This window comes from Molothrus ater, chromosome 19 (genome assembly GCF_012460135.2).
Source record: "Molothrus ater isolate BHLD 08-10-18 breed brown headed cowbird chromosome 19, BPBGC_Mater_1.1, whole genome shotgun sequence".
Lineage (NCBI taxonomy): Eukaryota > Metazoa > Chordata > Aves > Passeriformes > Icteridae > Molothrus > Molothrus ater.
In genome coordinates this window covers 8,921,995-8,944,282 of record NC_050496.2, presented here as the reverse complement: position 1 = coordinate 8,944,282, position 22,288 = coordinate 8,921,995, and the positions used below count along the sequence as shown (strand labels likewise).

The following is a 22,288-nucleotide window of genomic DNA, read 5'->3' as shown; positions in this document are numbered from 1 at the left end:
TGGGTTTTTTGTGGTAGTGTGTGTACACACCCAGAATTATTTCAGCTGCCTTGGCTTTTGTGTGTGTGTAGTCAGTGAAGCAGCATCTGAATGTATAATATTTCCAGGTGTTTCAAGATGATTCTCAGGGAAACCAAGACAAAATTCTCTTGGACTGTAAACAAACCTTTAATGCAGCAGAGGGGACAATATAGTTTCCTGAATCCTATATGCAAACACTGGAAGGAGGAGTGTGATTCCTTGTACTGTGTTTATCATCTATTTGTGGTGTTTCTGAATTGGATTTAAGAATGTAAGGTTGGGTCTTGCTTTCCAACTTTTTGATAAAACAAATGAAGAGTAGAGTACCTGTTCTTCCAGATCTGACTGGCAAGAGAGAGTGTCTCTTACTGCAAACACAGTTTATAAGTCTGCCCACTCTGGGTTTATCTGCTTTTTCTGCCAGAGGTTAAATTACACACAACTTTCTCATTTCATTGCCAGAGGTCAATCTATATCTGTGTGGTCTCATTCCCTCTGCTGCATGTCAGGATGATGACAGGCTCGTGGCAGCCCAGCTGATGCATTTGTAAAGCTGCTCCCTGTGCTGAGCTTTTGGTGTTCTGGGTTGACCCAGGCTCTTAACACTGAACTTCCCGTATAAATCAGGCCTTTTCTTTCCTTATTTTATAGAATTTATAGCTGAATAATCTGCTTTATGTTTTCAGTTGCCAGATGCCAATGTGGAAGCTGAAGAAGAAGAACAGGAGGCCTGGGTGAACGCTCTGCTTGGAAGAATATTTTGGGATTTTTTAGGAGAGAAGTATTGGTCTGATCTAGTGTCAAAGAAGATCCAAATGAAACTTAGCAAAATAAAGGTACCTGATCTGGAGACTTGCATTATACTTTCCTTTGAAGGAAGTGAAACATATAGTCTTTGAGTTTTAAAATAGTACAAGAAAGACTTACTTCACACTTAGATGTAAAAGACAATAAATGTGCTAAAGAATGGCTCTTCAGTTTCTGATGCATGTTAACTTTGCTGTTTCTGTTTAAAATGATCTACAGCTGGATTAGCTATTTGTATCTGTAAAATTTTTATGTAAAAATTGAAGTATTATTGTATTTACATTAGGGATAGATAGAACTGCATATAAATGAGGAAATTGCTTTGGGAAATAGTGATTGCTTTTAAGGTGGAAGACATCATGGAACCACAACTGTAGTGTGTTCCTGTTAGCTTCAGACACAAACTACTTGCAGGAGGTCAGTGGGAGCAATAGTTATGGAAAAAGCTCTGTGGGGTGACAGGACACAGCTTCCATCAGCTGCCCCATCTCAAGGGTAAAGGAGGAGTGATGCTTTTGAGTGTCTTCTCAGTCTTCCCCTTGCCTTCTGTAACCCTCTGAACAGCAGCAGTTCACCACAGCCTTCAGTTCCTGGTGTCTGGGGAGGAGTTTGCCTGTTCCTAAATGCAAAGTTGTTGTCTTGCTTACAAAAGCTCAGAAATTTAGCTGCCTGCCCCAGCTATGAGATAGTGCTGCCTTTGCTTTGGGAAATCACCAGTAGCCTAAATCTGCCCTGTCTGCTTCCACAATTGTGACAGTAGGGTACCCAGACATCTCACTGGGAACTTTTGAAGTGGAAAGACTGGCAGTGGGGACTGGGTGTATTTTTTGATGTGTTAAAGCAATGTCTATTCACAGGAGATATGTTTTCTGTCAATTAGAAGAGTAAGATACCTGAATCATGATTTCTGTGCCTCTATTTTACTAAAATTATGATACAGATTTAAAAGGTAATGTTCTATGAAAGAATTTGCCAAAGATAAAAGAAGCTGAGACGTTGATAAAACAGTGATAAAATATATGAAGTTAAAATCCAAAGAAGTCTTTGATTTTTATTCACAGTGAAATAGGATTTACACTTCATTCTTGAGCTTTTTACATAGTTTGACTAGAAAGCATGCTGATGGTTTAAGGTCAACATCTAAACTTCAGCATAATTTAAAAAAATAAGTTCAGATGCCCAGTCTTTCCCTAAAAAGTTCTGAAACTGGCAGCTGTGAAACTCTAGAATTTGTAAGAATTTTCTGTAATTATATCTGTGTTCTTTCACTGGTGACACTTCAGCTCAGTTCATTCCTTAAGTTTAAGGAGCTTTCTTCTCTCAGGAGACTGATGTCTAGTTCCATAACATGTATTTGATTTTTTATATTCTGTCCTTTTAGCTGCCCTACTTCATGAATGAGCTGACTCTGACTGAGCTTGACATGGGGATAGCAGTGCCCAAGATCCTTCAAGCCTTCAAACCTTCTATTGATCACAGAGGTAAAATACAAAAATAGCAGGTGCTGGTATTGCCTTTGTATCTGAGAACAGAATGTTGATCTGTTTATCTTGTGCATGTTTTAGGTACATGTAATAACAGCTTATTCTGAGATACTCAGGTGTCTTTATCTCAGGCTTGGTGTAAATGTAATTCTGTAAATATGGAACTGTGAACATGTCTTTCCATAGGAAATAATTACTGAACTAAACTAAAATTTGCATGCAACAGAGATGCAGACACTTATCTGATACTGTCAGGGACTGCAGAGGGCAAAGCACATCTCCTTGGGACAGATCTGATTCTGACCATAGCAGAAAACAGGTTTGTCTCTCCAAGAGAAGCTGCCCTGTTCTGAAAATAGGGATTCAGAAAATATAATTGTAATCACCTGGAAAACAAGTGTTGTTTTGAAAATACACTTCAAAATACAGGATCGTTTTATGTTCTTAATATTAAATACAGCTTTTTTTAAAGCTGGATGACTTTCATACTGCTGCCTCATGAATTAGAACTGTTTGTTTTCTATTCCTTCTGGCTTGCACATGGTCACATATTTGAGGATGCTCATGTCACTTAAGTAGCCTTGCAAAAAGTAAAAACTTGGAATAATGCTTTTTAGCTTCAAAAGCATTTATTCTACATGTTGAGGAGAGCTAGATGCCATCTAAGATGTAATCAGAGCAGTTTTTAATTTTAAATTTTATCAGAGTTTCTCCACTCAACATGGAGAAATTTCTAATTGGCCTTAAGGGAAATATTTCCTTGGAAGACCTGGTGTGGTGTCACCTGACCCTTGCAAGAATACCAGATGCATGGACTTCAGGAGGAGATTGATAAAGTTTAATACTAAAACTTTGTGCCATTCAAATCTCTGCCTAAAAGCATGAGGACAGTAAGTGCTAACCTTTCCCTCATAAATCTGAGCAAAGCAGACTTTGGGGAAATATTAAAATCTTCTTGGGCATACATTAGTTAATGCTGCCTGTTGTATCCAAATGCTGTTGTTTGCCCTTATCAGCTTGAGACTTGCAACCCCGTGGGGAAAAGCCTTATCTATAAAACATTGGGTGTTCTGCTCTCAACTTTTCCAAAGATTATTTTCCACTGAGCTTTACAAACAAAGCGTGTTTGAAAAGAGCAAACTGTTTGGCTGTCATGAGGAACAAAATCTGTCTTTTTAAGAGAAATAAGAGTTGAATAGGTGGAATAAGCTGGAGTGCAGTCAGTATTTGGGGAACTAAAGCATATTGCTGCTTCTTGTCTTATGCTTCCTGTGTGGGACAGCAGGTTCTCCACAGTACTTAGGAAGTCCTCCAGTGTTCTCCATTAAGTGGTTGCACCATTGGTAGAAGTTTTATTTGGAGTTACAGAACAAAGGAAAACTTTTAAAAATCTTTATGTGTGTGTGGCTTGTGGAGTGGTTTCATAGTTTCTTTTTAATCAGGATTCTTGTCAGTGTGTTTTCCTTTGCCTTGATTTAAACATTTTTTGAATTCTTTTCTCTGTTCTCATAACTTCAGTTGTAACCAAGGACTGTAGTTCTAAGTCATGAGATGGGATTTAGGAGCTGAACACTTGGCTTCAATTAATTGCTGAAACAGGAATGAGATCAATTAGTTCCTTTAGTTTCTTGTTCAGTTAAACTGTGACAAGCAAACATTTATGGTAGGATTTCTAATCCTTTTAACTTCTTCCATACTGTTGAATGTGAACATGTGAACATATGTGTGAGCTCTTAGGGTTTTAAAGAGCTTGCAATGAGTCATTACTGGAATAACTTGTTCTCTTATTATACTTAAAAGGACATTAACAAGGGGATGATAATTGGAAATGCTTGTTTTCATAAGAATAAATGTATTTCTTGGTAAGTTGGCCTATGGGTAAATGGCTTAGTTTATTGGGAAATGTGGGGGAAAAAGCTCTATAGTTTCAGGGCACTATCCAGAATGAATGCTTCTGAGTTTCTGGGGTTTTTTATTAGTAAGTGTTTGAGGCAGTCATTGGGGGTAGCCCTTTGTGAGGCTCTAAAGTGCAGTTACTGTGATGTGCTGTGTTTCATCAATACTTCTTTTTACCAGTGCTCGATTACAAAGAAAATACATTTTTTGTTATATGCCTTCTCTAATGAGCTAAATTTGTTTACAGACAATGTTAGAAAAAAAGTCTTGCTTCTTTTAATACAGTCCTGCTTGGGTGACAGCATATGCTGTGGCTTTTACTGTAATTCTGTCAAGGCTAGGGAACCAGAAAACAGAATAAATTGTACCATCTGCCCAGTTCTTCACTCCCTCTCCCTCCCTTTTTCCCTCTGGAAAAAGTGTATGAACATTTTCTGGTCAGAAGGAATTTTCCCTCTCAGTAATGGCATCCTTTGCTTAATTTGATCTACTGTTAAAACTATATTGACGATTGAGTTCTGCTGACTCATTGATTGTCCAAAAAGTCTGTTAAGCTGTTTTCATGGTTTTATGATCTTACTGATCATAAAACTTTCAACTGATAAAACTGATCAACTTTCAACTGATAAAACTGATCAACTTTCCAACTGTAAAGAGAAAAAAAACCCTTATAAGCTTGTGTTTGAGTTCCTGTGTTTGGTTTTTAGAACAGTGTTAGAAAAAAATGTGATGGAAAAGAGTTATTTGGGTTATTAAAGCACCAACTTGCCTTAATCCTGCTTCCTGCAGGTAACCTCACAGGGTGCCAGGGACCAGGTCTTTGGGAGCTGCCTGTGTTTCTGTTACCACATGTGGGTGGGATTATGATAAGGATATGTTTCTGCAGAAAAGAAAACAATAGTTCTTTAACTGATAAAGTGTGACTTTCTAGAACAATAAAACACAAAGGGTAGTTACCATTTGTCCTGGTTTCAGTTTTATTCACCATTAATTGCTTCCAAATAAGTAAATAAAAGTGGAATGGGTCAGTGGTTGATGTGCCAGGTACTGGTGAGGGAATGTTTTGTGCAGCTGCAATATCTGAAAAAGGAAGAAGTATAATCTGTGTTTATTTGCATCTGTTTTCTAACCTCCTGCTGCTTTGGTGCAGGGTATCACTTAAAAGGCTTGAGCTAATGTTAAGGTATTCCCAAGACAATTCTTTTGGAAATTGTAAAAAGCAATATTGCACGTCTAGAATTGTGTAAGTAATGACCCTGTTTACACTGCATCATAAAAGAGTGCCTGTAGCTCAGTTACTGAGGGAATCTTGTCATAGATCTTCAATAAACCACTGGCAAAACAAGGGGCAGCAGGTTGTGGTGTGAGAGAAGCAAATATTGCTCTGGGATTTCAAGTTGTGCTTCACTTGGACAGTGTCAGTGATGCAGAGGAGCGTCCCCATTACTGCTTGGCTTGGAGCAATGCTGTAAATAGTTTTGAAGTGAATCCCTGATGGTATTCTATTTCCTTTATCTCATTTTACATCTCTTAAGAAGTTTAGGTGTGTGTAAATCACAGTATTTTTTTAGACCCTTAGCTGTACTCACCACTCTCTTTCAGTGTGGCTTGGATTTATATCTGCCTTTGGATCAGAAAGGCTGCTTTGTGATCGCTCTTCAAGTGACATTTTTTCTGTTGTTTATTATAGGACTTTGGGTTGATTTGGAAATGTCCTACAATGGATCTTTTCTAATGACCCTGGAGACCAAGATGAACTTGACCAAACTTGGTAAAGAGCCGCTTGGGGAGGCGTTGAAGGTTGGCGAGATCGGCAGGGAAGGGTAAGGGATGGCAATGGGGCTTTCATTGTGAAAAGCTGGGATTTTCCTTGTGTATTTGCAGCTCTGGCTCTGCAGTAGATTGAAAGGAGTTCTGGGCATGTTCCATACAAGTGGATGTGGAATGTGGCTTTTCTGTGCAACTTTATTGTTTGGTCATGCTATTGATAATAATTTTAATAAAAGGCTTCTGTGGTATAATTGTTTTATATATATATTTCAGTTGGGTTTTAAAATGTCCTATGAGTAAAAATTTAGTTTTGTCTTATGCTTGATTTAGGGTTTAGTCAGAAAAAACTCAAATACTGGAGATAAACACATGCAGAAATAGAGATAGACAGGTGTAACAGGCTGCTGCAGCATGGTACAGCTGCAGCTGGAAACCATGGAGTAGTAAACAATTTGCAAGATAAACAGGCTCTAATTGTTATGTAAAGACCTTTTCAAAAGCTTTATTGCATTGTGGGAGTAATCACATCCCTGCTTTAGTCTCGATTTTTCCTCATAGCCACCTTCTGTTTGCCTGCTGTGCCTAAGTGAAATGCCTTATGTAGATGAACCAATTAGCAGACACCATACGTCACTTACCTCCTTTGTATTTGTGTTTTCCCTCTCATTTTGGCCATGTTTGAATGCCATCCATTGTCCATTTTTATTAACCTAGTGAGTGGCACCTATCAAATATCCATCCCTGGATGGATCCACTCCCAGCTCTGATGTCCAATTTTTTTTGATCTGTATTCTCTTTGTACCTAAATCTGCAGGCCCTGAACAGTAGGTAGTCTCTGATTTAATGTACAACCACTGCCTACAAATCAAGAAAATGGTCTCTAAACCTGGCCATTTGTTTAGCTATGAACAAAATGATATGGTCTTTCACAATTAAGATACTAGATGCTTTGTATACTTATGTCATAGCTCTGACCATTTATTCTGAGATAGCTTGAAGTAATACTTGCAGCAGCACTCTATTTCAGTGCAGTCATGACAAGAAAATAAATGTGAAAAAAACTAATGGCTGAATGATCTCATACACTGGTAGAAATTCAGAGGATTTTAAACCGACCTAGATTCTCATTGTCACTGCTTGAAATAAATATTTCTGAATTTACATCACTATAACTGGTAGGTGTGAATTTTTCAAAATCTGCTTAATCCTGCCTGCCCTAAAAATGTGGGATAGAGGAGGAAATGTCTATACAAATCAAATTCTTGCTTTTCTTCCCCACCCCTTCAGGATTTTCTTTGTGTATTTTCATATCTGTTCAGTGCAGGAACAGCCTCAGAAATAATTAGTGAACACTCTGATTCATATTTAAAAATCAGGTTGCTGCTGGCTGAGCTATAGGCGCCCAGCAAGGCAGATTTAAGTGCCTGTAGCCAAGCAACCAGTTACTTGAAGGTATCAGCATTGACTGCATTGCTCCCTGCACAGGGCTGGGATGTTTCAAAGCTCAGGGCCAGGTAGCAGCTTTACATAAAGAACAATCTAATGTATTCTATTTTGGATGAGGGTTTTTTTGTTGCTTGTTTTTTTTTTTTTTTTCCTTTTTTCCTTAAAATGAATATTAAATAAATTAAGGACTGAAAAGTATAGAACAGTTTGATTCTCATCTCTGCCTTCCAATGTGTTAGTTAATTTTAATTCTACTGGCTTTTTAAATTATCAGTTGAAAATTGCTGTGACAAATCAAATTACTCTGCATGTGTTTTCATCCATGGTCACGTCGTCAGTAAGTGATGTGTGCTGGATGCTGAGCTCATTTCTGGCCCTTAGGAGCTCAGAACAAGCCATCTCTTGAGATGCAGTAACCACAAAGTGGTGTGAGAAAGGCACCTACTCATCCAGAGAGAGGAGAGCTCTGGGGTGTAACTGTCTGTGGCTGTTGTCAGTGTAAAGCAAGACAAATGGGTCACTGTTGCACTTGCTGTTTGAAATAGAAGTGAAGTGTGCTGAGACAGTCTGGTAATGCTGTCTTGCATGCCCTCTCAGGAAAATGCTGCTCTCAGAAAGAATAAGAAACTATTTAATTGCCAATTTTATAAAAGTAATACATTACAGATGCTGCTAAACAGGAGTTGAGGCAGAAGCAGGCAGGTTAACTCAAAGTTACTGCACCTTCTTAACCCATCAGTCCTTTTGGCTTTGTTGAACCACTTAAAAACAAACTGACAAATGGCAATTCATAAAATATTGTGCAATCTTTACAGGAACAATACAGTAGCTCCAAAGTGATTTTTTTCTGCCAATGTTTGTGTCATATAAATGGTCCATTGTATACAGAGCTCCCTGAAATCTCACTCAAGCTTATTTATTGTTGCTTTGTTTAATGCGAGGAAATCCTGTGGTCTGAGCCACTTGGTGCTTGAGGCACTTCATAGGACCACTTAAACTAGGAAATAAAACACCTTGTAAGAAGGTGACACCTTTGAAAGACCTGAGAATGCCCTGAGCATTTGAGCTGGATGCTAAAGTGCACAGGAAAGAGAAGTGAGGTCACACCCTGGTGGAAAATGTGCAGTTTGAATCTGACCTGAAAACATGAATTTCTGTGAGGAGCAGCTCCAGCATTGCTATTTGGGCCAGTGACAGGCAGCACCCAGCAGCACCCCCACATCCTCAGGGAGGTGGCTCAGTTTGGTTTGCTCCTTCACTCCTCTGCAGGTACAAAATGCTGCTCTGGATAGGAAGAGGTTTGCAGTTGTGATTCCACAGCCTGGGTAGGAAGCACTTCAGTATGGACAGGTCCTGGGACTATTGCTCCAGTGGGGAAGGAGTCTTGTGCACTGTGAGCTGCACCTGAACTGTCCCTTTACGTTAGGACTTCATGCAGTAACCACCAGTTTGTTCTGTGTACAGAATAACAGGCAGTGGCCTCAGTCCATGCCCTGTCTGAGGTTATTAATGCTTCAAATACATTTCCAAGAACACACACACAAAGAAAGAAGGCACAGCTATAAAGTGTATTCTGAACATGCTGTAGAGTATTATATTCCTGGGTATAGTCCCTAGGGCTAGAGCCATGTACTTTTGAAGGCTGTGTTGTGTAACTGTTTCAAGCTCTTGCATTCAGTAAAGATCTGTTAATTCTGAAGTGTATCCACTGTATCCTTCTCTCGTTTAAATCCGTTTAAAAGATTTGAAATTTTTCTTGTGACTGTGTACATAAAATCTTCCACAGTTCAAGTCTAGGATTAGCCACTACTGTGTGGTATTGTGTACCCAAGGGCAACATTTGTTTATTACTTCACTTTTTTCCCCTGTGACATTCAAACAAAATGGTTTGTCCAATCCTAATTCTGCTCAACTCATGAAAAACCATGAGCAACAACAGAGATGCTTCCAAATGTATTTTGAATAATCTCCACATGTGATTTAAGTATGTAGAATACCACCCCCGTGCCAGCCTCTTTCATGAAGGATTATGTTCCACTGGGAAAAACAGATTTCTGTTTTGAAAGCTGGTTCTGCCAGACTGGCTTCAGAGTGGTTTTGGTTTTGTTCTTTTTAGATAACATTTCTAATAGAGGGGAGGGGACAGTCCAGAAACCTGTAATGTCAGCCAAAGCTGTACAGGATGAATAGCTATTTAAGGCTATTACATTTGACCTGGAAATTGCCTTGTTTCAGTTTCAGGCCAAGGGCGTATTGTCTTGCAGACAGCGATGAGGAATCCTCCAGCGCCGGCTCTTCGGAGGAAGATGATGCTCCTGAGCTGGCAGGAGAGAAGCAGCTGACCCCAGGAGGAGAAGGGTGAGCTGTTTGTTAATCCTTCCCTCCCCCCACACCTGATAGGTGGTGTGAGTGCTGAATGGCAGAGTGTGAGGCTGTCCAAGCAGTGAAGCAGCCCCAGCTGCCCATTTCCAGGGCAGAGGGCAGCAGAGGAGCCCTGTGCACCCCAGCCCTGCAGGGACTTGTCCCAGCTGCCCTGGGCACCCCGCTCCCATCCCTCCTCTGCTGGATTGCTGGGAGGCCAGAGAAGCTCTGGGGACCTTCTCCAGCGTGTCCTACCTGCTAGCAGAGCCAAGAACAGGATTTTGTGTGAAATCTTGAAATTCTCTCTATGCAGTATTACCCCTGTGCTTAACCTGCTGATCCCTTATTGCTGGCGTTCTGTCACAGACACATTTTATGAAAAATCCTTTCTTTAGGATTTTTCTCTTGAGAAGCCTCAAAAACAAAATGTAACCAATGATTATCTGCTGCTGTGGAATGAAACAGGTGCATCTGTGATTGGTCTCATGTAGTTGTTTATAATTAATGGCCAATCACAGTCAGCTGGCTCGGACTCTCTGTCCGAGACACAAACCTTTGCTATTCATTCCTTTTCTATTCTTAGCTAGCATTCTGATGAAGTCTTTTCTTCTATTCTTTTACTACAGTGTTAATATAATATATATCATAAAATAATAAATCAAGCCTTCTGAAACAGAGTCAACATTTTTGTCTCTTCCCTCATCCTAAGACTCCTGCAAACACCGTCACATCATTCCATTTTCTTTTCTTTAAGAAAACAACTGTTACTCAAGCTTGTTTTTCTTGCTTAGTTTCGTTGTTTTTTTTTTTTTTCCTTGAGGATTTCGTGTGTCTGGGCTGTGCAATACTGCCCTCTGATGCTGTGCATGGATTTCAAAGAAAATTTCCCAACATCAGTGATGCCACATCATTCCTTGTTTTGGCTGCGGCTCTGATTTTTTGCTTTCTGCATCTGATTGCAATTATGCCATGCAATGAGAAAGCTGAATGTCTGAGCCCAGAATGTCTGAGACAGTCACAATGTTTTCTATGTCTGAACATATCCAAGTGATTCTTACAGTGAATATACCAGCAGACTCATGACTTATTCAAAATGTTCCAGAGAATTTTAGTATTTTACTCCTGAACGCTTCTGAAAATTGTGTGAAGAGTTGTTTGAATTACTGGAATTGATGCATTTCGTATCTTCTCGAAATTCATAGATCATATAAAGAACTCTTTCAAGAGGACAAAGAGGGAGAATGAAGAATCTTAATGTAAAATACTGAAAAAAATTTCTTACACCTATTAAAAATCTGCATTGCTACCACTATAGAATCTGGTGGGAGAATAACTTCTTTCTCTGGGTAAAGATACAGCTAGTATAAAATCCCAAAGTCAAAATATATTTTCTCTTTTTTTATCTCACTGAACAGTTTTTTGTCTTATGTTGTGCTAAGAACAAAACTGTAAAAGTTTGTGTGTAAGAATAATTTTATTTTTTCCCCTGGATAAGAAAATGTCATTTCCTTAGGAAGGTTATCTCTGCTACATAACACCAAGAGCCACAATTAGACATGATATAATGTGTGGAAAATACCAAATATGCTATTTTTGGAGTGTGTATTTCCAACATGAGATAGGGGTAAGAAAAAACATATTCAGCTCTTAAAGCATCTGTTTGAAAAGCCAGGAATGCTGTCTAACACAATTGCCAGGAAAAGCCCACTTCTGCAGACATAGTTAACCATTTTTGGAATATCATTCCACCCACTGCCAAAACTGTTTTCCTCTTCTTTTTCAGCATACTTATACTTGTAAATGCTACAGTACCTTAAAATTAAAACATTTTTGTTCAGCACACACAGTTAAATAATCAAACACAATGGTTGGGCCTTCCATGCTGATGATTTGTGCACATCTTAATGTATCAGTGTCTCTACAGTTTTTTTGGAATGGTAGTAAAGTTGTCACTTCTCATGCCATCTTGCTGGCATTAGTGATCTAAGTGTATTTGCAGTTTTAAAAATTGTTGTGTTTCCAGTGCCATCTGGGAAGGAGTGTTCAGGCTGAACAGAGTTTCTGCCAAACACCTGTAGCTGACAGAATACAGCTGCTGGGTGCAGGCCCTAGGATGAACTGCTTGGCCACATATCTGTTCAGAATTTTTGTATCAAAAAACTTCAATGATTTAATAGAAGATCCATGTCTGTCTTAGCAAATAGGTTTAAGGAAATTATCTTGATGTCCTTTTTCTATTCTCTATCTAAAGGTATGTTGGAGGACATCGGACAAGTAAAATCATGAGAATTGTGGATAAAATTACGAAGTCAAAATACTTTCAGAAAGCAACAGAGACTGAGTTTATTAAGAAAAAAATTGAAGAGGTCTCCAATACTCCATTGCTGCTAACAGTTGAAGTACAGGAGTGCAGAGGAACACTAGTGATTAACATTCCACCTCCACCCACTGACAGAATATGGTAAGAGGAGCTCAGAGCAGAGCTGGGCAATGTTTCAGGTGTGCTATGTGAGGGGTTGCAGCTAAGAAAAAAAGTAAAGCCTGGCTTAAGTGTGTCGTCCTGGTTTTTTAAGATTTTCTAAGCCTTCTGATGTTGACATTCTTGTAGTGAACTTTCTCACACTCTTTCTGTAAGTAACTCATTGTTTTGCATTCCTTTATGGAGGAGGAGAAAGCTGATGGACTATTGGTTTGTCCAGTGTCATTGGAGAGGTGGCACTGTCACCCTCCAATCCACTGTCACTTTTGGAAAACTATAAATGTTGGAGTCAGAAAATAAACTTCCCTTTTTTCTTCACCTTGAGAACAGCGGTGTGCTCTTGTGGCCTTTCGTGTCCTATAGCGACACAAGTGGGTTCTGAGCAAGGAGCAGTACAAATTAGTTGTAACTGAGGTAGGAACTGTTTACTAAGAGCTAATTGTTACAGGGTTAAGTGCTTATTTTGTTGGGATGTCTGTAGTAAATCCTGCTCTGTGTTCTCTCCCCAGGTACGGCTTCCGAAGGCCTCCCTACCTGGAGTTAAAAGCGCGGCCAAAACTTGGCGAGAGAGAAGTGACTCTGGTTCATGTCACAGACTGGATAGCAAGGAAACTGGAACAGGAGTTCCAGGTGTGTTTCCTCTACACTCTCCTTTCATTGATGATAGTTTTGGGGTGTTTAATTTTCATATGTCCTCTATTTCATTTATAACTAGTCATGTCCTCCACTGCTCCCAGCCAGTGGGGATGGATGTTGAGAGCTCAGCTGAAACTGACTGCTGGGATGGTCTCAAGACTCATATGTAGATCAGGATGGAAATCTGTTTTAGAGATAAAAATGATATTTCTTTGAAATAGGTACCATGGTAAAATTTGCAGTACTCAAATAAGAACATGGTCCTACATGTTCTTATGATAAGGGGCCAAACTTTTGCCCAAAATTAAGAACAGATAAGGCACTACTTCCTCTTACTGCTTCCTTTAAAGTAATTTTTTAAAAAATCATGTTGACCATAGTGCAAAAAGGAAGAAGGCCTCTCCAAATACATGTAGGATAGGAATAGTAACCAGCTTGATTCTGGACCCCAAACTATACAATCCACCAGAAATCAAAATCAGTTATTTTACTAAAAGTACATTTTGAAAGTATATGGATGGGTAAGAGCTGAGAAAGCAGTTAGGAAAAGTTGGTGATGTTTCCTGTAGTGCCATTTTAATTGAATGAAATATGCAGAGATATTAATACTTCTGAGTTTCATTTACAACTGTAACACGACAAAATGGTTTCAGTTAATGGGAACTGCACTGACTCAAACAATGCTGAGCTTGAGAACCTTTTCTCTGTAAATGTGTTGCATTTTTTAAACTAAAATTGGAAAACCAAGGTTTCAAGTGACATATGTAATGTAACTTCATTTCGTTGCATCTTTTCCCCAGAAAATCTTTGTCATGCCAAACATGGATGATGTCTATATTCCTTTAATGCACTCAGCCATGGATCCCCGCTCCTCCACGTGCCCTCCTCAAGATCTGAGCATGGAGGCCTCTGATCAACCATGACATGTGAAGACTCTTGCAGTTTACAGTATTATAAAAGTTACTCTCATGGTTTTATAAACTGTGCTGTAGTTCTTGTCCTTAACTTGTGCCACTCTCCCCCCTCCCAAGGACTGCCTTTCCCCGTTCCTGTGTGCTCACTTGCCTGGTTATTGTTCCTGTGTACTTCAGCTACATGAAGTTCCATTCCATTAAGCTGTTGATTTATTTTTGTACTCGCTGCCATCAGGATTTTAACTGGGAGGCTGAGGTGACCTGTTCTTTGTGGGGAGGGAGGAGGAACTCAAATGTAACAGATCAAGGAGCTTGTTGATGCACCTTTTGTTCAGCTTGTTTTCATGCTATGTTAATGTGCATTAAAGCATTGAAAAGTTGTTTGGCAGCAAAGGAACTGCGTGCCAAATGGAAAAAATCCTAAATAAGGAATGAATTTATAAAACTGGAAGAATATTTTTCTTTCTCAGGCAGTTGGAGGTGTAGAATGAACTGTTTTATGTTCTTTCACTTCTGCAGTCAATAGCTTGTGTCAAGCAATCGAAATATGAAATGCTTTCAGGATAAAAGAATGTAAATTGGATGTATAGGTAATATTGTGATTCAATGTGCTGTATACACATTACTTTTTTCATACAGAACTTGTGCTTTTTTTGGGAAGCAATTAGCCATAAAACACACAACTATCAGTGAAGGTGGGACTGTCAGATTTTTGTAAATGAGGAAAAAAAATTGGTAAAGCCATGAGACCAAACCATAGCAAGCCACCTTATAGTGAGGTACAATCACCTTGGTTCTGATTAATTCTGAATGTTTATAGAGACATGAGCACACACACCAAGTGTCAACACTGCACATCTCCAGTAGTGACCTAACTGTGCATAGAGCCTCTTGCTGTGATGAAACACCCAGTTCTTTCTGACAGGAGTTTGTTGCTGTGAGTCTTTTCCATTGCACTGTGTTTACACCCAAGGCATGGGCCCGGATCCTCAGTTACAGCCCCAGACACGACAGCACCTGCTGCTTGTGGAAGCAGCTGTGGCTGACAGATTTTGACCCCCATGCATTGGTTTCTTGGACTTTATGGCATAGGAATTCAAGCATTGCAGTTGTTTGAGCTGATCATGATTAAAGACTCTTTCTGCTAATTAGTGGCCAAAACTAAAGGGGAAGGGGGAACTGCTTTTTATTTGTCAGGTGTAATGAATCAAGGCTAAATATATGCAGTAAATTCAAGGTTTGAACACTACATATCCACTCCTTAACACTTAATATTTTTCTGATACTCAGTGTTGCCAACTGTTCATGGATGTCAGAAAATGTTTTCGTTTACAAAGAAGGTGAGTTTTGGCTCTCCTTTTATAACATGATTTTCTTTTTTTTTTTCAAAGTAATTTTTTAAGAAATTTTTTGTATGTTGTGTTGTCACATTTGATGTAAATCAAAATTTCCATGTATAACTTGATGATTTACCATCTCTAAACGAAGCTATTATATTGAAGGTTTTTTAAACAGCACCTTGCCTGAAACAAAAGCATTTAATATATTTAAAATTAATTCTATATTTGAACACCTATTTTGGTTACCTTTAATTGAAATATTAGTAGTTATATTTGTTACCTGAACTCCTCCTTGACCATTCCAGGCTGTGTATATTCTGGGGTTGCTGATTTTGTAGGCATTATTTGCCTTTCATGAAGTCTGCATGTCTTGTACGCAGGTCTTTTATATGAGTTAATTTCTATGTGCAATAACTAAAGTCAAAGGACTAGATGCACTAATGTGTAAACAGATTTAGACTTATTACACAAGATTGTCATACTGCACTTCATAAACTGTGGGTAACTACAATCTGCTTGCTTTGTTTTATTAAATAAATTTATCCCATGTCAAACAAATCAGTAAATTTTATTTCTACAGCATTAATCTAGTTATCTAGTCCCAAGTTGTTTCAAAAACTTCATTAGAAAGGCAGCTTCCTAATATGAGTGTGCCCTTAGTTTTGCAGACTTTTATACTGCCAAGTTCATCACAGCAGCTAGTATTCATATGAGGAATATGCTTTAAGAATATGTTTGCATACCTGGTAAAACTGTGAAAGGATTACCAGCAGTTACAAAACAGAGCTGCCACGCATCCACTTCTGCGACCTTTAAGAGCCCCTGGGAGCTCAGTGATCCCTTACAGTCAGCCTAGACTCTTCCTGTATGTGTAGTCTAGTGTGGTTACAGGTCTTTTGTACTGACAGAAGGTGCTGTACCTCCCCCTACTGGCATGTATAAGAGAGTACCCCCTTAAGAAGCCGCAGCTCAGTCACGGCAGTTGTTTAAGGTGTTGTGCACCACGTGCATAATGACACCCAGCCCTGGATGCATTTCTCCTGCCTCCAAGCTGATTCACCCAGCTCCTCTACTCCTGCAACAGTTCGGCAGGAATCCCAGGGCTTTTGTTCCTTTTTAAGCTCCCTTTTACAACTTAACCCTGAACTACTGAAGGAAAACTACAGCCGTTGCCTCGGCGGGTTCAGTCGCACTGCACCGCGGTAGTGACCCGGCTCTGCTTGGGCATGGCACCGCCCTCCGGCCGGAACGGGCTCCCCACGCACGAGGGCGGGCAGCAGGATCCGCAGGCCCCGCGCCCCCCGCCGCCGTGTCCCCGCGAGAGTGACACGCACTCGCGAACAAATGTCACTTGCTTTTAAAAGCGCCGCCCGGGTCGGGCCGAGCAGCACCAGTTATGAACAAGCGCTTCGCTGTAGCACCGCTGCTTGGCCGGCGGCGCCAGGCGGGCACCGCCGGGTCAAAGGCAGTGCGGCACGCGCGGAAGAACCAGCCGGACACGCTCGAGTGACACAAGCTTTATTTACCGCCGCTCCCGGCCGCCGCAAGGGACCTGAAAAACACCGAGAATAAAGGGGAGGTTATTGATGCCCTACACCCCGGCCGCCCCGCAGGGTGGAGGCAGCCGGGGCGCTCAGAAGTAGTTTTGCTTCACGTATATCAGCAGTCTAACACGTGTCAAGAGACATCACCGCGGCCCGGCCCGGCCCCACCGCCCCTCCACCCGCCGCACTCCGCTCCTGCCGCCGCACTCACCCCGCTGGCTACGCCGAGAGAAGGACCCACAATTCGCCGCGCTGTCCTTTATAAGAGCCTAGCCCCGCCCTCCTCGTCTTGCCCAATAGGATTCGAATCCAGGGTCACGTGCTGATCTGGTTGCTCTTGCGCGCGAGGGTGGGCGGAGCCGCGTGAGGGCAGCGGGCGGGGCGGCACAGGGAGGTCAAGCGCGGGGTCTGAGGGGGTGCGGTGGTTTCGTGTCGCCCCCCGCCGTGTGAGGGACTTTTTCGCCTTTTCAGGAACAGTAGTACTCTTTCTAGTTTGCTCTAGCGCTTTGTTGCTGTGAAGAAATAAGGCTCAGTATTAAAAATATAAAAGCTGAGGCCCCAGCAGAGCGGGTGCTGAGGTGACTCCTGAGGGGAGCTGCTGGGAGCTGAGGGTGCTCACCCACACCCGGCTCCCCTCCTACCTCAGCCGGTTGTTTTTTTTTTTTTTTTTTAAATCTCCTATGAGGCCATGGGAGACACTAGCGTGAAATAACTCCAGCTTGGATCTGCACACTACAGCATTTATGCAGCAACTGATAAATTCCTCCTCTAATGTAGCAGCGTGCTGCTGCCATGGCACACACAGTATGTTTAGGGGTTTGCTTGCTCTCACACGGCACAAATATTTAAAAGTCAAAGCCCCATAAAGCAGCACATTAGAGAACTGGAATCACGGTGTGGTTTGTAGCTCCAGTATATTTTTATGTATTCAGACTTAGAAGTCAGGTCGTCATTTGGACAAGGCTCTGAGGCACTGGGATTGCTGGGGTGTCCTGAGCAGGAGTTGAACTTGATGATCCTCAGTCCCTTCCAGGGCAGGATATTCTGTGATTCTGGGTGATTATTACATCTCCTGCCCACCATCAAAGGCAGCTCACTGTGGGAGCTCGTGTGTGCATATGGCATGCCCAGAACTCCGTGTGCCCTGCAGCTCCATTAGTGATATCACCATTAAAAAGCAAACAATATGTACAAGGACAAAGTGGCTTTGTTATATAAATAGGTGGCTGAATGCTGGGCCTTTGCCAGGCACTCTAAATTTACTCTCTTCTGTTTGAAGCTTCTTCCATCTGGTTCAATACTTTTTGTGTTTATTTTTATCTGTTCAGAGGAGCTTGGACGAGTGTTTTGGTTCAAAGGGGCATGTAGGGGCCTTTTTTGGCATTTATTGAAGGCCTTGCAAGGCCCAGGGTTAACTAAGTCTGTCTAAGGCAGGAGCTATGCCAAATACATTTGGCATGATCTGTTCTGAAAATACAAAATCCGTAGGAAAACAAGAATCACAGAGTCATCAAGGTTGGAAGAGACCTTTAAGATCATCAAATCCAACTGTCTACCCAACACTGCCACTGTAGCCCCCAAACCATTAAATATCACTCAGTGGCAGATCCAGATGCCTCAAACACCCTCAGGTACGGTGACTCCATCATTTCCCTTGGGCAGCCCTTTCCAGTGCCTGACCACCCAGTTATTCCGGGCAGGGTGGTGCCGGGGGAGGGAGGCGACTGGCTGGTGCTGCCTGGATTTGGGTATTTTTTTATAAAAACAAAGCAGCAGTAGCCAGCTGCCACCGCACCCCGCGGCTCCCCATGGGGCTGCCAGCCGAGCCCCGGCGCCGGCGGCGGATCGGTCGGGGCTCACACGAACGGGGAGGCTCCGGCAGCGGCGCGAACCCACGGAACATCTCTGGCCGCTCCCGGGCCCCCGGGCCGGCGGCTGCCCGGGCGGTCCCTGAGCGCGGTGCCCGGCGCGGCCCGTCCGCCCGCGGTGACGTGCGTGTCCCGGCCGGGCGGTCCCTGAGCCCGCCCCGCCCGCCGCGGGGAGCGCCGGACGCGCCGCTCCGGAGGCAGCGCCGTGCGGGGGGAGCGGCCCCGCGGTGCAGCTATGGAGCCGCTCCGCCGCCTCCTCCTCAGCCTGGCCGCGCTGCTGCTGCTGCTGCTGCTCCCGCTCCCGCCGAGGCTCGCGGTAAGCCCGGGCCCGCTGGGCCGGAGAACGGCAGGGGCAGCCGGGGCACGGGGAGGGCCGCGGGAGGAGAGCTGGGGGGGTCCCGCCGGGGTTAGCGAAGGTTTGCCGGGGGTGCCCGCAGCCCGGCGGTGCCCGCAGAGCCAGCACACCTCCTGCCCACTGTCTCTCTCGCCGTGTGCCCCTGTGTGCGCAGGCAGCCCTGAGGGACTGCAGCCCCACAGGCTGTCCCAGCCCACAGACCTGTACCTGCAGCTGAGCCCCACCTGGCATGTCACCTGGACGTGTATATCATAATCCTCGCAATATGAAAATAACAGTTCATTTCCCACGAGACAGTTGTAAAAAGTAGCACAGAAAAACTTTTGAAACAGTAGTACAAAGAAACTTTTGTAAACTGAAACTATGTAGATGTGTCGGGAACCAGTGAGACATGCTAGAAAGTCTGCTCTGTCCCTTAATCAGTATGGGGGTTTGTTTTTTTATCTGGAAAAAACCCCATACATTGTATTGATATGTATTGATAACCAAATACATGTGACTGCCTACATACCTTCTATACTGTCTTGGCATTTTGATCATTCTGTTTCCAGAGCAAATGCAGCAATATACATTAACATACATGTGGTTGGTTGGGATCCAAATCCACAGTTTTAGATTCCAAGGTGGAAGACAAAGTGCACTAGTCACTGCCCTACGAAACCTCTTAAGAAATAACCAGGTTGGTTATAAGGTATTGCAAGAGGTGGAGCAATAAAAGTGCATGGAATAGGGAAACTGGTGCAAAGCAGATGGAGTGCTGAGCAGATTATTTTTACAGAGGTAATAATTTTAAACAGTGTACTTTACAGTGGGTGCTGTCTGCTGTGTGTGTACTCAGATGGATAGCTAACTTCAAATATTCACTTCTGAAAGGTGTGCTTGTTAGCAGGTTCTCCAGATCAGGAGACAATGAAAAGGCCATCTGGCATTCACTGTTTCCATTATAGTCACATGTAGCACAAGAAAGCTTTAGGTTATGTTCTTTGATGGATTGTTCATTGTTACCTGAAAAGCTGCTGTAATATATGGGGTTCTAGTTCAGGTTAAGCAAAGCTGAAGGTTTTGGTTTTCACCTGCGATATAATAACTCCACTCCCCTTCTTTAGAAGTAAAGTAAACACATTAGCAGTTAAGCTGGCAACATACCTAGTCTTGTTACTTCATTAGGAAACTGGGAAAAATTAATGCAGGCTGTCAACAAAAATTACTTTACAATCTTTATTGTAGAGTGCTAATGTGTTTGTCTTAGACTGGCCTGTAAGGCTGGACTAAGGTCTTTTCAGGTGCTCACAGGTTGGGTTTCAGATTTTGCAAGGAAAATACTGATTTGCAACTCACTGAGTTTTAAAAACAGCCCTGAATAAAAACATTAAGAAATATTTTTAAATACCTATAATAGTTTTGAAATCAACAGATTATTGCTAAATTTTATATAATTTTACTTGCATAATCACAAGAGAATGGACTCATGTTGTGGTAGAATTCAGCCCATCTTTTCTCTAGATTTCCCTTTTCCCTTGGTTTCGCTGCTCTGCCATCTCCTCAGATCAGTGTCTGAGTTCTCCATTTCTGTTCCTTTTCTTGGCTCTTACCCTGGTCTTTTTGCTCTGCAAGCTGTAGATCCTCACCATGACTTCCAAGTTGAAATTTATTCTGTAGTTCAGGTGCTTTTTGGAATTAGTTTTCATTCCTGTGAACTTAGTCCCAGTCATCTCACCTGTGAATAACCCATTTAACTGTGGAGGCTTATTTAAAACTATTCATGTCACTTGAATAATGAACTCCCATGAGAAAGACTGGCATACAATTTCGGTGTTGAGGTAACTTGAAAACATGAGGTTGCCTAAAGATTTTGCAGATTGTTTTTTCTGTAGATTTCTTTTAAGAGTAGTGGTGATGATCTGCTGTTTTGTAAATTCTTTGGCTGATAAATGTACTCTTTGTTACCTAATATCCCATCTCTAATATTGCTTTTTTAGTTTGTATAACTTCATAAAGGTCTTCCTTTTGTCTTCCTTTCCTGACTCTTCTTTACAGACAGGAAAATGCTGTTTTTGCTGTTGGGGTGACACAGTTTACAGCTCTTGGAACTGCCCTCCAATGAATGGGAGCACATTAAAAAGGTGAAATCTCAGATAGAACAATGAGAAATGCAGTAGAGCTGTCAGTAAATTACAGTTGCCATCAATATTATACAGTAATGATTTACAGCTCTCTTTAGAATGAGAAATCCCTTGTTTTTATGAGCCCTGGGATGTTCCCAACTGTGTTTGTTTGTGGAGTCAGTGCAACTGAAGAATACCAACCTCTCTGGGATTAAGGTGGCATTTGGAGCATGGGTCTGTCCCCTCCTGCAGCCGGTGGGACGGGTTTCAGTGCTGGGTTACACCGTGTAGGCAGCCCCTGACATGGAAAAACCCCGGCCTCAGCCAGGTGTTGTTTCTTCTGGTGTGTTCTTTATCTCAGCATGAGGTGTTTGGCCAGAGAACTGATAGGTGTGAAAACCCATGTGAGACAGCAGAAGGTTTACAGAGGACATATTCAAGCACTGAGTTAATTAATATTTTTTGAGTTGCAGATCTCCTTAGTTGCTCAAAAAATAGTATAATAGGGTTTAGAGGTTTTTTTGGTGGGGGAGGGAAATGTATATTTGTCTTGCACACCTAAATTATCATGGACAACTCTGTCCTGGAGTACAATTTTATGTGTTTATAACTCTGCTGTCATTTGGGTTGTTGGTGTTCTTGTGGCTATTGAAATACATTTGGGTTCTATACAGAGAATCAAATGTGAAAGCTCAGCTGGTGAGACCACTCCAAGGTGAGTCCAGGCAGGAACAGTTGGAGTGGATCTCCTGTACTGCTCAGTTTTTCCATTGCATGGAGGGGTGGGTGTATGAATGAGAACTCACTGAACTGGGTTACAGCGTGATGAGAAATGCCTAACAAAGACATGTTAGAATTCAGTTAAAGATTAAAAGATCTGCAGATTTGATTTCACTTTCTAAAGAAGATAAAACATATTTTTGTCAACTGTCTTTCATATCTTAACTTCATTATTAGTTATACTGGAAAACTCCCCCCAGTAGTTTACTGAATTTTACAAAGACTTTCTTCATGGCCTGGTTTTATCATGCACAGGGAGTTTTAGCCTGTAGCCTGGCAGTGTAATGAGATAGCTGTCAAAACCAGGGTAATGATTCACAGGCTATCTGTGATGAATATGCCAAGTGCTTGCAGTGTGTGCTAATGTCTAAAAATATTTTGCTTTGCGTCCTTATTGGTTTACCAGCTGCGGTTCCAGTAGCATCAATTATGGTATAGGCCTTTTGTTCTTGTGAGGATAGTGTCTGGTGCTGTCAGTGCTG

General features: G+C 41.8%; 2 protein-coding genes and 2 non-coding genes across 5 annotated transcripts in view; 2 read left to right on the top strand and 2 right to left on the bottom strand.

Moving 5' to 3' along the window:
• The window catches only part of TEX2 (testis expressed 2), a 46,308-nt gene extending 30,596 nt beyond the window's left edge, over positions 1–15,712 (top strand). For both annotated transcript variants that reach the window (XM_036394548.2, XM_036394547.2), the window contains exons 6-12: positions 708–857; positions 2,210–2,309; positions 5,899–6,031; positions 9,660–9,782; positions 12,037–12,246; positions 12,774–12,894; positions 13,701–15,712. In XM_036394548.2, coding sequence (XP_036250441.1) covers positions 708–857; positions 2,210–2,309; positions 5,899–6,031; positions 9,660–9,782; positions 12,037–12,246; positions 12,774–12,894; positions 13,701–13,823 — 960 coding nt within the window. In that variant the 3' untranslated portion in view covers positions 13,824–15,712. The remainder of the gene's footprint in view (positions 1–707; positions 858–2,209; positions 2,310–5,898; positions 6,032–9,659; positions 9,783–12,036; positions 12,247–12,773; positions 12,895–13,700) is intronic.
• Positions 15,713–16,496: 784 nt separating this feature from the next.
• LOC118693991 (small nucleolar RNA SNORA76) lies at positions 16,497–16,626 on the bottom strand. Its single transcript, XR_004981360.1, has one exon. It is a non-coding gene; the product is annotated as a small nucleolar RNA SNORA76 (small nucleolar RNA).
• Positions 16,627–16,785: 159 nt separating this feature from the next.
• Positions 16,786–16,848, bottom strand: LOC118693989 (small nucleolar RNA SNORD104). The gene has a single exon (XR_004981358.1). It is a non-coding gene; the product is annotated as a small nucleolar RNA SNORD104 (small nucleolar RNA).
• Positions 16,849–18,801: 1,953 nt separating this feature from the next.
• ERN1 (endoplasmic reticulum to nucleus signaling 1) overlaps positions 18,802–22,288 on the top strand; it is a 32,236-nt gene continuing 28,749 nt past the window's right edge. Inside the window, exon 1 of the mRNA XM_036394462.1 lies at positions 18,802–18,882. Within this exon, the coding sequence (XP_036250355.1) occupies positions 18,802–18,882 (81 nt within the window). The remainder of the gene's footprint in view (positions 18,883–22,288) is intronic.